This window comes from Mercenaria mercenaria, chromosome 11 (assembly GCF_021730395.1).
Source record: "Mercenaria mercenaria strain notata chromosome 11, MADL_Memer_1, whole genome shotgun sequence".
Taxonomy (NCBI): domain Eukaryota; kingdom Metazoa; phylum Mollusca; class Bivalvia; order Venerida; family Veneridae; genus Mercenaria; species Mercenaria mercenaria.
Window position 1 is genome coordinate 80015475 of NC_069371.1, and position 16583 is coordinate 80032057.

Below are 16583 nucleotides of genomic sequence, written 5' to 3' on the forward strand. Positions count from 1 at the left end.
AACTTTTATTTACGCTGGCATGTGGGTCATAGTGGGTGTTAAGAGGGAGGTTTCGTGCACTTTTATACTGTTCCCCAGTGGTGTTTTAGCAAGTTGCGATTTGCTGTTTTATTAAAACACGGATTAGCGTGTATTAGAGTGGAATGAGAATATAAATACTGAAAATGAAAAGAGAGGAAATGGTGGAAATAAACTCAGTTTTCGAAGTAAAAACTAAATCAAATCATATAGAGAATGCTTTTGCGAAATTCAGCTCCAAATGATATAGATCTAGGCAGAGACAGCGGTGTTACGGTGTGGGATCGAGCCTGTATGGAGAACCTTCAAGACTTAACTACTAATTTTATTCGAAAAACATTTTACTTTCAGATCCTGATACAGTATTTAGCATTTTACATAGGTGTAACATGTAATATCAGCAGTTTGATAAAGCACTTTAGTTATTGATGGAGACTAAATAAATAACTATTTACAATTTTGTGTGCACATGGGCTAGGTACGAATGGGTTTAAATAAGTATTAAGTAATTAGATCTTTATCACCGTGTAAGATCATATTTTAGAAAGGTTTGCATGATATCACTTCTATAATTGTATATTTAGCTGTATCAATTTATGAGAAGTGAAACTACGTTAAACATATCTTATCCTATGTTCTGCTGTTAAAGTTCAAAGTCGCAATTTAATTTCCTCCCAATATTATGACTACTTTGTTTTATATATAACTACAAATTCCTTATTTAAACGTATATTTATAGGTTATTAGCTTTGTATCGGGAAATATGCACGAGTTCTTCAGCGGAGATATTGCGTGACTCTAGGAGCGCAATATTCTTCCAATGAAGAACGAGTGCATATTTCCCGATGCAAAGCTAATAACCTTTTTATTACATACGCATCTACACGTCTAAAAATGTAAATATCATAAATTTGTTCAATAGCTTAAATAGGATTGGCAATACTGAACTGAATAGAAAAAAAATAGTGCAACAACACACACTGAATTACGTCACGCACCCGATATGAAATTCAGCCGTCCGTGTATGGAAAAATATCGACGTTTCCGGTACCAGTGTAACTTAATGGGAAATAGAAACGTGTATGTAATAAATTGCGAATATGCACATTTCCATCCGCCTATCCACAGCAAAATGTGTCCGTTAATTTACTTCCGGAGTTGCTATGTGCGTATGAATTGAACATTTGCCAAGTTTCAAGTTTTTTTTGTTTGTTTTACATTTCAAGTCGTGGCCCATTGCCAAAATAGATAATTTAACTTGTGACTTGGTTAAGTCAGCCATTAAAAACTACGCCGCTATATTTGTACGCTAAATATTAATATTAATATCTATTCTTATTTAGAAAATTGGTGTTTTAGCGGAAAAGTTAAAGGTAAGAGTATTTTAATTTCTTTTAGACTCTTAAGAATTATATTGTAGGCTTGTAGCTAAGACTACACACGTGCCCATCATCAATTTTTGGAAATCAACAGAAGAAAAAACACATTTCTAATATTAAGTTAATGTCTGCCTCTGATTCATGTAGGGATTTTGAAAGTAACTCGAGGAAACGAAGCAGGGGCAAAATATTATGTTTACAAACTTCCGTTCTATAACTAATAGGTGCACCATAAACCGGTTTAAACTCCCCAGTGGTGGTTTTGCCACTGACCGTTCCAAGGCGTTGCCCCACTGTGTTCCTATATTTGTTTGTTTTGTCCTTTGGTGTTTCATTTTCTGTGTTGTGTGCGAGGGTTGTTCGTGTGTGTCTTTGGGGAGGCTGCGTGTTTTGAACGTGGATTTTCCGGTTGGATATTCGTCCTTGTTTTTTAGCTCATAACATACGATTAAGCTAGCAATTCATTTTTTTGAATGACATGCCAATTCTTTTACGGAGATATGGTTTTGTAAGAGAGGTAGATATACGGTTGTATTAATGATCCGTATGAATATCTGTATCTTAAACATTTAATTTACACCTCGTACCCCTTTACTGTTTTATTGATAATATACTGCACGGCAACGAGGTAAACAATTTTTTATGACTTCATTATTCTATTAAAAATACACTAGTCATGGGCTTTAAGATTATGTTTAAATATTTCAGTTTGCGTGTTGTGCTTATTGAATTTTAACAAATTTCAGTATTTTCGCGTATCTCGGCAATTAATGGTTTAGTGTACACAGATCCAACCTTGTAACCACCATGCAAGGCAAGTACAGTTGCGACTGGATGTTATAGTGGTTGTGAAAATTAAAGAGGATACCAGACGATTAACTGCGCCGACGAAAGACACCAGTCATGATAAAAAATAAATAAAGAATTTTCAAGACGTGATGAAGACTAGTACCTGTACATAAGATCTGTTGTGAATAAAGATCAATTCTGTAAAAGATACCAGTCTTGAAGAAAGACGATAAGTTGTTTAAAAAGAGACCGATCGTTTGATTTCAGTCGTGGAAAAATAGCAGTCGCGTAAAATATGCCAGTAGTGAATTAATATCAGCTGCCGTGATGAAAACTTGCAAGCAGGTACTAGACATTTTTAAAAGTGGCATTTTGCCGTTTTTAGAAATCACAGTCAAATTACATCATGATGAACTGTTAGGGAAGGTATCAGACTCCGCTGATTCGGGCTACACTAGATTTGAATCATGTTCAATGTGTAGTAAAAGAAATCTTAAACCAAGGCATTCCGAAAATGAGTGTCCATCGAGAAAATTCTGTTTCTGCAAAAGTAAACAAAGAGAGAAACGGCCATGCCCAAAAGGAATTTGTGATTTCATATACGAAGGAATAATTGAGGGTCACTATGACTTTTCTCCAAATATGAAAAACACAGACATTAGTCAGTGGACAACGAACTACTGGGAGATAGGAGTATGCTACATGAAACGCCACACCATCTCTGCAAGTGATTCAGACGTGATTGATTTGCTTCACCTTATGGCCAATAACAGAATTGTTCTTCAGAAATTACTGCACACATTAAAGCCGGAAAAGGGCATCGAAGTTCAAGACCAACTGACTAACGTCCGTAGCGTGTTTATAAGGAATTAGGAAACTTAGTCGTACAGTATTTCAAGTATAACTTTTGACTACGTTCCTGTATGCGTTAATGTTTCAGTAATTGTGTTAATCTAGACATCGAGGAAACATTAAGGTGTACATTTGTATTTAATGATATTATCTTTTTTCTAGTTTCATGTTTTTAATGTGTATACAGTTTCATGTTAATACTAAGACATGCAGTAAGAGACAACAGTATAGTGAAATTTATATATGTATACAACTCTCACCAAAAAAAAAAATGATAAAATGATTTTATCACAAACGTGAAGTCACTGTTACTAGAATATAACATGACGGGATAAAATAATTAATTGAGTTTATATATAATTGCATTAAAAGTGTATACAGTCCTATACTCCGAAATATTGCAAAACAAATTTGCACACTTCGCTCCACGTTCATGTTCATGCATAGAAATGTAAGCATGTAAACATTAGAATCGAAGATAATGTATTCATATGTTATTTTCTAAAAACGTGTTGAGTAAAAATAGCTTTCGGATAATAATAAGGGGTTAATATACGGCTTAGTTGTGCCTTCTTTCCATAATGACTTGAGGGTCATTATGAAACTAGATGCGCCATTATGGCTAGAAGGCACAACCAGTCGTTTATTGACCTTCTTATTATAATATGCCTTTGGTTAATAATCAACTTGGTCTTTACATTTTACATAGTTTCTACAAACTTATTAGCATCATTTGTACTGATTCTTTTATAAAAAATGCCATCATTTTTTTTTTTTTTTTTTTTGAAAAATTGCAAACAATTTGTCAAATACAAGATTATTGTATAACATCGGAAAATGTTTTAAGTTTAATAAAATAAATTCAGATCCACTATTTAAGCTGAAATTTAGATATAATGTTAATTTTACCATATCACACATCATATATAAGAACTAAAAAAAAACTCTTCAGCATTTACCATGAAATTTGAAATTACAATAAAATGACTTATCACTAAGTTTTTTAACCATAAAGTTACTTCACTCTTCTTATTAACTGGTGTCATACAGGTGCACAGGTTAATGCAGGGAAGGATTATTATTTGTGCCATTGATTGATCTCTAGTACTATGTCTAAGCGTTGTATTTCCACTAACCACACAAAATAATCAAATGCAATCTAGACACATTTTGACAACTGAGATGAAGTTTAAGATATTCAAACTGTTGTCTTAACATTTTTCATATTCGTGTTCTTTAGGTACATTAATGGACCATGTTATGAGATTAACGTTCACAACAGACACTTGCCTAAAAATCACACAAAATGAAAGATAAACAGGGACATTTAAGTTATGAAATTATACAAAGAAAACAAACTTAATATCGGAGGTTTGTAATTTGTTGAATTTATAGTTTGTAGCCCAATAAGCATATATTTATATATCATTATCAAAGAAGTAAGCTTATTTGCCGACAGAAAAAAGCCTAGTTATAAATCAGTTCATTTGATTATTGATCTCGTAAAAGTACGGATTTCATAGATAAGAAAGGGGACCAGGATGTTTTAAAACAGAAACTAGATTGTTATATTGTGCGATAGTGAAAATCAAAGCAAAATAAAAAAAATCTATAAGATAGCTCTTACAGCGAAGAGACTACTACAGCAATTGAAATTAAAAAAACAAGAACTAGAAATCATTGTGATACATTGATGCACTGAATAATAACGAATTGTAATAACTAATATAGAAGGAAATCAAAAAGTATATACTTTGCAAAAGAGAAAATAAAAAAGTCAGGGTAGATTTCTCGGAGGAACATAGCACCCCAAACACAGCCATAGATGCATGCATCACAAAGTGGACCCGCAACAAAAAGGAACTGTAACAGAAAAATGCAGCAGACGGGTTGCTTCATTCAAAAACCCGGTACTACAGGGCATGGACCGTAACATGCAATTTCATTACCGTCCTTGAACAGGCGCAATCAAACCAAGCCTGCAATATCTTCATTCTTGGCGTGTCAGGCAACCTATGGAATTTCCACTTTCCCTACTCGTGTTTTCATACCAGTTGAAAATTAATGGGTACTTTAATTAGAGCCAGTACTTAGCACTCGATTCATTCTTTTTCTTCATTTAAAGTAAATGCAAAGTTAAATTGTTTACATAAGAACTCAAGAAAATGCATTTAAGCATAACATATCAAACAAGCTATTATTGCTTTTTTTATCATTTTCAAGTGGTTTTATGTACAGTTAGCGAACTCTTAAAAATGGGATTATTGGGTTTATGTTATAAAATGAAATAAACTTACGCGTGCAATTTGTTTTGCAGTATTTGGCGTTGTGGGGTGGGTGGGGGTGGGGGTGGGGGCGGGGGCTTGTGGAGAAGGGCTGTAATTTATAGGTAGTAACAACTCTATTTCTTATTTTTGCTTTACTCTTGATTTCATAAACTTAGTGACCTTATTGTAACATTAACTAAGATTTGGACCATGTTATACCGCCAATGCTACTACAGAATGCTACACTGTGTACTTGTGTATTTTAATGTGTATTTTCATACTCTCTATAGTTTATAACCCTAAATTTAAATAAAAATTATACTGACCTTTATATCTTACAGAAAAATGTCAATTCACAAATTATTTGAAACGTTAAAGAAATAAGTCAAACATAATCGATGAAGTATTTGAAGTTTTATTTACGAATTTCACAGATTTATTGTACATATCAGTCAAAACAGAAATAGCAGCGTAAAGTAAAATGATATACATGTATTTCATATTTTATGTCTGGCTGTAACAATTTTGTTTCTTTTTCTAAGAACATAAAAGCATGTAGTAAGATCATAAGATCTCCAGGAAAATGCAATGTGCGTGACATAGAGCTGATGAAAGAAGTCTTGACTTTAATAGGTGATGAACATTCGACAGGTGCAATTGCGAAATTGGAAGAGGTATGGTTTCGGTTCTTTATGCCATGCTTGAATTTATTCATAAAACATGATTTCTATTTTTAACTCGTCTGATTTTTCAAAAAAATCTACAAGCTATTGTCGTCACATGATCGTCGGTGTAGGTTAAAATTTTTGTTAGGTCCACCTTTTTTCAAAATCTACAACTATAGCTTTGAAACTTTGCACACTTACTTATCATCATTAGATGACTATTTAGGCCAAGAATATTATAAATCTACTAGGCATTTTGTCAGAATAATGGTCCTATTCGTGCGTAGAACATTTGATTTTCTTGGGGTTTTGTAGGTCCACTTTTTCCCCATAACTATAACAGCTGCAGCTTTTAAACTTTGCACGGTTGTTTATCATCATTAGATCAGTAAGTAGGCTAAAACCATACCTTTAACATGCATTTTGTCATTTGTCAGAATTATGGCCTTTTTTTTAATTAGAAAATTTGATTTTCTCGGTTAAAATGTTTGTTAAAGCCACCTTTTCCGTAAAACTATAAGAGCTACAGCTTCGAAACTTTGCACATTTGTTTATCATTATTAGCTTAGTATGTAGACTTAAATCCATAACTCTAATATGCATTTTGTTAGAATTATGGCCCTTTTTGTACTTAGAAAATTTGAATTTCTTGGTTAACATTATTGTTTAGGTCCATTTTACTTGAATGCGATTAGATGTTTATCATCATTAGGTGAGTACTTAGGCCAAGAGTCATAAGTCTGATATGCATTTTTTCTGAATTATGGCCCTTTATGTACTTAAACAATTTGAATTTCTTTTTATTTAGGCCCACTTCTTGAATTCTATAAGAGCTATAGCCTTGAAAGTTTGTACACTTGTTTATTATCATTAGATTAGTAAGTAGGTCAAGAACCATAACTCCTTCTTCCATTTTGTCAGATTTATGGGCCTTTTTAACTTAGAAAATCAGTATTTCTTGGTTGTGTTTTTGTTTAAGTTCACATTTCTAGAATACTTTCTATAGGTTTGAAATTTCATACATTTTTGTCCTTAGTTAAGATGAGTAAGAAGGCCAAGAAGTGTGACAGGAAAGGCCGTACCGGCGACAGTAACCATCGGAACAAATCAACACCCTTTACAATATTTACAAATTTATTTACAAAAGATGATTATTAACAATGAATAGATATGAAAAGAAAAAAAAACTGATTATAAGAAAAAAAAAAAAAAAAAGTTCAGTATCTCTAGATACAAAAGTTCTTAAATTCCATTCTAATCTGACGTGACACAGTTCTTTAATTCAATTGTGAACTTTAAGTAGCACAAACAAAACAGATCTCTAAATTCAGTCCCTTTAAACCGTGAATACGTTGATTCCGTGTTGGCTCCCTATGGTGGTAGGTGATTGCATCCCTGAGCTGACTTCAGAGGATAACAAAAATCATCGTCTTTGCGGTTTACGGCACAACCATGGGACGTAAGCTCTGCGCTGGGAATATCACATCCAGGCGAGTGAAGACAAGTGAACCTCGGGCATTGTACTTCCGGGTTATGACATCACCAGGTAAAATCGTCTGGCGGAAGAAGCTAAAATATATAACATATGGTAAGCACCATAGCAAAACAAAAAAGTCAGGGCATAAAACTGCTCCTTTGGGTACACCATACCTCCGTAGGCTCCCATAAATAATACGTGCTACTTATACAAAACATATGTGCTACTAAGTTCAAACGTCACATGATTAAAATACGTCACTTATTACTTCCATTATTACAAAGATTACTTACTTAAAAGATTAAAGTTAAAGTATGAAAAAGATATGAAAAGTTTATGATGAAACATTATAGATACGGACATGATAAACTGCAGCTATTATTTACAACTACAAATTAACAAAATTCAATGTAAATCAAACGTTATATCATAGCTGGCATCCATATAATATCTAATGCCATATACTAAAACGGACATTGTATGTGTATGCAATAGACTGTCACACAATTTCATATCACAATAATATATTACATACATGGTACTAGACTTGCCATATAGATTTATACATAACCATACAATGCAGTAATTGTGTTCCATAATTAACAAAATGTTTGACATAAGTTTTTGAAACAAAGTACTTTATAAATATCATGTTACAAATTTCAGTACAAATTTTACATCTTATATAAATGAAACATTTTAGATTCCTCTTTCGAAATAATTTACAAAAGTCTGAAAAATTTAATAAATCATCCTGACATACCGAAACTAGCTAAAATCATATGCCGAAAAGTAAATGTTACAGAATTCTGTAGAATGAACAAAAATTTACCAAATAAAAATCGTAATGCAAAAATCATACAAAAATCTAACAAATAAATTTCTTACCTCGATCGAGCATAAATTTCTAGCAAGAAAATAATTCAGACATAGATTCGTCTATAAAGTCGTAAGGTGGTGTGCGCATGGCATATCTAGTCCAGTCTATTTAAAGGGTAATGTCCCGCCAAATACTAAATTTCATGGGATTCACGGCTAAGCCGTGGACTCCGACTATTGTCATTTTCACGGGATTCACGATATAGCCGGGGAATCTAACTACTTTGGCGCGAATTTAAATTGACAATTTGAGGCCCATTATAGTGGTTTTGGGGATAAAAACATAAATTACTGAAGTTTATAAAATATCAACTTTCTTATTACTGAACAGAATTTAATGAAATTTACATGGACATATAAGTTATGAAATACAGAAAAACATGAGAGGTATTTCATGCGTGAAATCTGACATTTACCTCAATAACTCAAAAATTTACAAAAAGATGATGCAATACCTGCATTTACAATACAGATAAAATAAGGCCCGTATGTCAATTTGTGACAAGAAGCATAACTCTTTTCTTTCGTATTGTCCAGCACTTACAGATGAGCGATGGCACGCGCAGGCGGTACTCTTGTTTAATTTCTGTTTGAATGGCAGTTTTAAAATAAATGACTGTCTATTACTACTATTATCTTAAAATTTCGTATTTCATGTGATAATCATTAACGAAATTTCGTTGATGTTAGCTGTCCATTATTTCGTATTTCATGTGATGATAGTAAAAATTGTTTACTTTTCTTACAGATTGAAGAAAATCTCCGAAGATCTACGTCAGATCATTCAGGTAGATTTCATATTACTATGTAAAGTTATTCAAGGAAAAAAAACAGGTTTGGAGCAGGAAATACGTCAGGATATGATATATTTTAGGGTTGACTTGGTTTGACTGAGTCTGTTCATGAGATGTAATGGAATGTGCTTCCCCCTCACTTCCCTTAGCACCGGCTTAAGTGGAATTCTCTATTCATTCATTATTACTGATATCTTTTCAAATGTAGAATATATGCTGAGGGTGATGCTATGTTTACGTTTGTTTGAATTGTGTGAAAAGGTAAGGGTAGATTTTCTGGAAGCACAGAGCGCCCCAAACACAGCCGTAGAGCCACGCATCGCAAAGTAGACCCACAACAAAAAGAAGCTGCAACGGAAAAGTATTGAACATTGAATATTGGTTGCTTCCAAAATCTAACAACAGGGATATTTTATCAAATACAAATAAGGGCGGGGGGACTATATTTCAATGACTTAGTAGTCTAAGAAATAACAACATACTACAACGTTTGTCTATCCCGCACCATATCTACCTGCTTTTGTGTGAGCATTTTTATTTTATGTACAAGTACATTCTTCAAAGCAGATGCTTACTCCATTGCTTTTTTACATGATAGCAATAGTCTGAATTTCTGGGACTTTGTATGAGAATAGATGCTTTTCTACATTTTTTAAATTGGAAACTCAAAAGTTAAGTTTGTGGAAGAAATATGGAAACAATTTTTCAGTGTCTGAGTAATCTCAAATGAAGTGACGGTAACTGTCATACTAAACAAATTGTTATGATATATTGGAAACACGTTCACTGAAAATTTTAAAACAAAAAATAAGACAAAACGTTTATTGTACTTTACTTGCAGATGAACTGGCAGGTAGTACAGAAAAGTGGAGCATCGTGTCTGATGTAAAACCCTTGGAAAAAGTACCTGTACCACTGGTGATTGAAAGTTACAACATAGCAGTAGATGAATACATTGAAAAAGCTGATAAAGCATTAAAATGCAAGGGAGCTTGTGACGAACATGTATCTATAACGATTCTTGCTGAACAAAAAGTAGACGTTTGTAAAAAGGTTGGAGGCAAGAATATTAAGAATCAATGTATTTTAAAAACAGTATTTGGAAGAAACATACCGCAGAAATTCATTGTCTCTAAGGCGAAGACCCCCGACAGGGAAAAAAGGAAAGATGCAAAACCTCAATGGGACGAGTATGAATGGCTCATTTATAATATTCTAAAATTCTTTCAACAGAAATCAGATAAGAAAACTGGAAATCAGTCTTTTTACAGTGAGAAAACAAATACATTTTCTAACATTTTCGTTGTTTCTAAGGCATTTTTAAGCAGACTGAACTTATCCCTACAAACACTTGGTAATTATGTCCGAGAGAATGCCCAGTTGCCAAATCAACACAATCTTTTCATTTTTGACTTCCAAGACCCAGAGATCCGACAGGAGTTTAATAGTATTGATGAAATACTACAGATACACACGGTTATGACACTGGTGGGCGGAGAAAAAGAAATGATAGATATAGAACAGTTAGGAATGCCTTCTGTTTTTCTGACCCTGCGTTCAGTCGATGGACTTGTAATAAGTGACACACCTGGGACAATACACTCAAGCGGCTTCTCAAGAACGATGCAGAAAAGTATTCACAAATGTATGAGTAAACTAGGAAAAAACAATCTTTCGAAGTTGACTTTTGATCACGTTTGCCTTGAAGACCCGTCAACGAGGGTCAAGCTATCTTTTATTCCAAGCCTGAAAAGGTTGGTTTTGAAGTCATGTAGATTCACACCTGTCTTGTCTAGTTCAATATTATCAATAGAGATAGAAGAAGAGGAAGGGACGTTGGCATCCTATCTAAACCGACTGAATCTGATATTCCCATTAGCAGTCCAAACATGTCCTAGATTAGAGTATATCGAAACTTCAAAAATTAAGATTGGAAGTAAACAATTCTCCATCAAGTTAGATAAGGAAACCTTGGAAACTGATATGAAAAATTGTTGCAGGAAAACTTTGACTGAATGTAATACGGAGATAGCATTGACAGTACTGGATCATTATATCTCGAAAATACTGGACAACGCAAAGTGCAGCTTCAGAGATTATGAAAATGCCAATGAAGTAGAAAGAAAATCCATTCTTAAAGGAGTGTGTTACGGTCTTAGTAACTCTGATCCCAACTTAAAAGTATACCCAGCCGTTTATTATGGCGAAAAAAGAGAGACTGTGCTAGTTTGTTACATGAGAGAAAATTTTGACGTTGATAACGAATGCGTTTGGGGGCAGAAATTTCGGGGATTTAAGACATATCGAAAAAGTTACGACCATGTCACTACAGAATCATCAGACAGGGATTATCCAGTAACAAACGTAGATGAACTAAAGGAATATTTTGAAAACCACTCCAAAAATGTAGAAGAAACGATACGTGAACATTCAACGGACCTCATGAAAAAGCACAGTAATTTAGAAATGATAGGAATCTGTTTTAAGAACAACAAAGAAGACAAAACGGATTCATCTGGCAAGCCGTGCATTGCGCTATATGTGAGGTTGAAATCCTTTGTTCCATATGGTGAAAGTCTCTTCCCATCAGAATTATCGCATCTTTCAAAAAAAGGAATTGTCTTCAAGACAGATGTAAGGGAAGATTATTTCGTGTCTCTTGCTGATTCTGCAGCACAGAATTCCGATCCCATGATGAAAGCTTCACATTTAGCTATGGGCTGTAGTATCGGCTTAAAAGGAAATGAAATCGCTGCGTCTCTCGGACCATTTGTAGAATTTAAAAGAAACTCTGAAACGGAATTTGGATTTTTGACTGTTTGCCATCTATTCAGCGTACCTAGAAACTATCGAAATGCCATTGGTAAAGAAGTTGTCCAACCTTCCGAATCAGACCTATTCGTTGATCTGAATCAACGAAGTCCCAGGCAAGAAACAAACACAAGTTCAGTTTGCGGGAAAGTAGTTGCTTGCTGTTATGATGATAATGTGGACGCAAGCCTTGTGCGAATCACTGATCGGGCTCCTTACACAGGACTGTTTTGTTATAGAAAAGGAGATCTTCGGTTAGCAGGTAATTTCGAGTCCAAATATAACCTATATAAAGCGTGTCCGTTAATTTAATCTTGTATAGAAAAAATTAAGAATGAAACGATCACATCGTACACTTTGTCATAAATAATTGCCATTTTCATTATTAAAAGAATAAAACAAACGGTTGAGAAAAAAATAAACAAGAGCTCAATAAAGCCAGGCAATATATGCCCGACTTACTAGATCAGAGGCAGAAGAAGTAAACTTTAAAGAACTATTTCTTAGGTGTGTGTGCATGTGTGGGGTGTGGAACGGGGATATAATGCGGCAATTGGAGTTGTAGAGTTGTAGGTTCAGGAGAAAGTGCGGCAGCGGTGATGAAATATTAAGGCACATGAAAGTGAACTGGAGGGTTGTGGGGGATGGTTACTGTGTAGGTGGAGAAGAGTTGGGGGTGGTGGCGAGTATTGTGGATTACTGAACTCCACAAATAACGTTATCACCATCCAGCTGTAAGTTTTAAGTCAATATCTTGAACAGTTTTGATCTTAAATCGTGGAAAATAAATACAAAGGGCACATTTGGACTCAATTTGTGACCTTGACCATTGATCTACTGATCAAGTTCATGTGCTTTATTTATCACGAACGGACGGACGCACGCGCCATCATATAATACGTCCGGGTTTATTTCCAATCAAAACTGGCGCATGAAAGAAATTTCTTTAGAAAAATTAAAGCTTTGTTAATGTTGCAAATTTCACATTAAAACACGCACGTACACAACAGCTGGTCATGTAATGTACGTAATGTAATAGATGTAACGTTAATAGTGAACAGTGAAACATATTTTTATTTTACAGGTTTTTCCAGAGAAGGTAGAATACCAAAATACACGGATGGCTCAATGATAATTGACTTAAACCAATGTAAGGGAAAAACACTTGTCAAATTTGGGAAAAGTACTTATCTCACAAGTGGCAAATGTCTGCTTCAAAATTCGGCTGTAAGAACAGGCGATGCTACTGTCGACGTAACATGTCCAACTTCTGGTGCTGTTCATAGTCATAAAATGTTTAATCAGTTTCAAATCAAAGAAATCAGCTGGACAACTTTTGCTGATCGTGGTGATTCGGGGGCAGGTGTGTTTCTTGTAAATGACGATAAAAGTCTGTCATGTGTTGGCATGGTAGTTGGAAAGACAAAACAAAGTGGCTATTGTGTTGCTACTCCTATAACAGCAATACTTGACAGTCTGTCTAGGGAGTATTGTTGTGATGTAACTCTCAAAGAATTCACTTGAAAATTTATTTACGGATGTGACCATGTAAAGAAAAAAGAAATCTATGTTCTAGATCTAATTGTTATTTTAAAGTATTTGTATTTTGTATCGATAAGGTGGGCCGGTGGTCTAGTGGTAACACGCTTGACTGTCAATCCAGAGGTCCGGGGTTCGAATCCCGGTCCAGGCACTGGAAATTTCTGAGATGCTCTTGAGTGTCTCCCACCTAACTAGAGGCCTGTACTGGTTCTTTCCAGGAAAGACGGCTTCGCGTGTATCGGTGCTATACACCGGAAAGAGCTGGGCTAAGTTAGCCGGACACGTCTGTATCTGAAAAGTTCTCTCTGTCTGTGGGCTTTATCTCACTCTTGACCAGAAAACTAAATACGTAATTCAGAAAAGAGAACAAAGATCCGATAGGAAAACACCTAAAATACTGTATAGATGAAAAAGTTTGCGACGTGGAAAATTCGCGAAAGTATCAGCCAGCTTACATTTCCACGTTCACCAAGACATGTCATTATAGTCAAGTAAAGATAAACAATCTGAGGTTCGAACTTCACTTTTCGACAATTCGTGAAAATTTCTGCCCGCAAAACGTCTTGAATTGGCAAACCGCGAACTTTTGACCCTCGAATATATCCTCCTATACAGTAGTGTAGTTAAGTGTGTATTGATCATAGACATGTACACAAAAATACATAGACAATAATTAAACTAACTTAGATAAATATCACATAGGAACACGTACAGTGGTCTGCCGCCTGGGAACGGTCAGCGGTAAAATCGGGGTGTTCAAAGGCGGCCTATATCTTAGCAGTGGGTCAAGGGTATTCTGATTTCATTGTAGCAGCAGGGGCCAGATCACATTTTGGTTCTAACATACAAGGTTATAAACTAACTAGGATGGCAGTCAGCCATGAAATTGCATTAGCACTTGTAAATTTGAAAGAAGAAAATATTAAATAGTTTATATGTGATACATTACCATACATATGCATGGCATTTTTATCATTAAAAGTTCTTACCCATAAAATATCAAAAGGTAAAAATACACTCTATGACGGCAATGAACCAGCGCCTCGCGTCTCAAAGTAGCCCAGCCACAAATAGAATCTGTAATGGAAAAATGTAGTAAACGGGTTGCTTCAAATATCCATCAAGAAGTGTCCAAAAGGATCCAAAACAAGCAGATATGCAAGAAACAATACCCCACGCAATGAGCGTTATTGTATATGTTGTAACCAACTTGATATTGAAGATGAGTATCATTCTGTGTGTATATGCCCGTGTTATACTGTTATTAGACAAAAATACATTAAGCCTTATTATTGTATTCATCTATCTGTGTTTAAACTTTGAAACTCTGTTAATATAAAGCTATGCAATTATGTCAAGGAAGCATTATGTATTCGTAATGCTATTTTAAACATTATATGTTCATCATCTGTTAGCATATTATATATTTTTCGTTACACATTAGTATCATAAATATGAACATGTACATGTTCATATTTCCTCTATCATATGAATATATACTTTTCATTTGTATGTTACACTATTACCATGTATATACACGTGACATGTTAAAAATGTTTAAAGATGTGTTTAGACAATGTATTGTATGTATAAGTTTTAATAAAAGTCTGTTCTGTTCTGTTCTGTTCTGTTCATTATAAAAACTCAGGAAGATAGTACAAAACTGAAAACTTTTGTTAGTGAAATGTATATTTATTTGTATGTGCATATCCTTTTTGTTTGCTGACGAAAGTTTAGAATATTGTTTATTCTTACTTAGTAAATTACAAACAACTTCAGGGATATACTATTTGATAATGTTTTTTATTATTCAGTTTTATGTTCAATGACTTCAAAAAGTGGAAATATTTATTTGAAGAAAAAAATATAAAAAGTACAAAAAAAAAAATATCACTTATGAATCTTGTTATCATTTGCACGATTAATCAAAATAACTGTTTACTTTCTTACCAGTGATCATCCCAATGTTATATATAAAACATAAAATAGACAATTTTATTATATAATTATTTTTCATGGATTTGCTTAAAGTCCCAATGTGGCTTATACTCGTATAAAAGCAAAAACGTATCATCCAACTCTTGAATAATTACTGACAATAGATAAATAAATGTTGAATTGTTTGATTAACATGGTAAATCTTGGTCTGCACTGGTCGAAAAGACAAAATCACTTGCCGCCGTCTCATTTTATCCATGCAGATTAAGCAATTTAGACTTCAAATGCCCTAACCATGTTTTTTATAGAATACCTAGGCGTAGGTTATAACACGTACAGAGGCATTTTCTTTCTGGTCTGGCGCCAGTGGTATTGACCTGGCACTCATGAATATTCCGTTTATTTTCCGTAAATTAATTATCGGTGACTAAAGCTAAATAGCGGTATAAATATTTTGTATATACATTTATTTATTTATAATTTTCACAATGTCACATGCGGTCGGAACGTCTAGCTTCCAATCGGTATATATTTGGTTAAACTTTTGCGTAGGACTATTCAACAGCCTTGTCAACTGAATGAATACAAAAGTCGAAGAAGGGGCATAATTTTGTTAAAATGGGAAAAAGGGTTATGGAACCTTCACAATGCTTATCAGCTCATGACTGATACTCATGACTGAGTGTATGTAGTTTCAATTCTTTCCCATTAGTGGATACTGAAAAACTAGTTTACATACAAAAACTTTTAAAAACCTAAAACTGCTAAGTTGAAAAAGGGGCATAATTTTGAAAAAATGCAAAATAGAGTTATGGGACCTGCACAGTGCATGTCAAATCATGACAGTGAACCAGTGTATGAAGTTTCAATCCATTCCCATTAGTGAGAACTGAGAAACCAGCTTACATACAAAACCGTAACCAAGAATTTCTATGTCGAAAAAGAGACATAATTTTGTAAAAAAGCAAAATAGAGTTATGGAACCTCTGCAGTGTAGGTCAGCTTATCACAGTGAGTAAATGTGTGAAGTTTTAATCCATTCCCAGAAGTGGTTACTGAGATACCAGCTTACATACAAAACCGTAACCAAACCGGGACGCCGATGCATGGGTGAGTCCAATAGCTCTACTTTTCTTTGAGTAGTCGAGCTAAAAACCGTTAACAAGTTCATA

At 34.3% G+C, this 16583-nt stretch overlaps 1 protein-coding gene across 1 annotated transcript; it reads left to right on the forward strand.

The window, feature by feature from the left end:
- The first annotated feature begins 1308 nt into the window (after positions 1-1308).
- LOC123531272 (uncharacterized) lies at positions 1309-15091 on the forward strand. The gene is made up of 5 exons (XM_053517886.1): positions 1309-1391; positions 5848-5979; positions 9075-9114; positions 9962-12193; positions 13016-15091. Exons 2-5 carry the CDS (start codon positions 5914-5916, stop codon positions 13453-13455), a joined length of 2778 nt encoding a protein of 925 aa, XP_053373861.1. The 5' UTR covers positions 1309-1391; positions 5848-5913; the 3' UTR covers positions 13456-15091.
- The last annotated feature ends 1492 nt before the right edge of the window (positions 15092-16583 follow it).

Coding starts and splice junctions, on each gene's coding strand:
- LOC123531272 (XM_053517886.1), top strand. CDS start 5,914: ATGAAAGAAGTCTTGACTTTAATAGGTGATGAACATTCGACAGGTGCA. Junction 5,980..9,074: donor CAATTGCGAAATTGGAAGAG/GTATGGTTTCGG, acceptor CTTTTCTTACAG/ATTGAAGAAAATCTCCGAAG. Junction 9,115..9,961: donor ATCTACGTCAGATCATTCAG/GTAGATTTCATA, acceptor CTTTACTTGCAG/ATGAACTGGCAGGTAGTACA.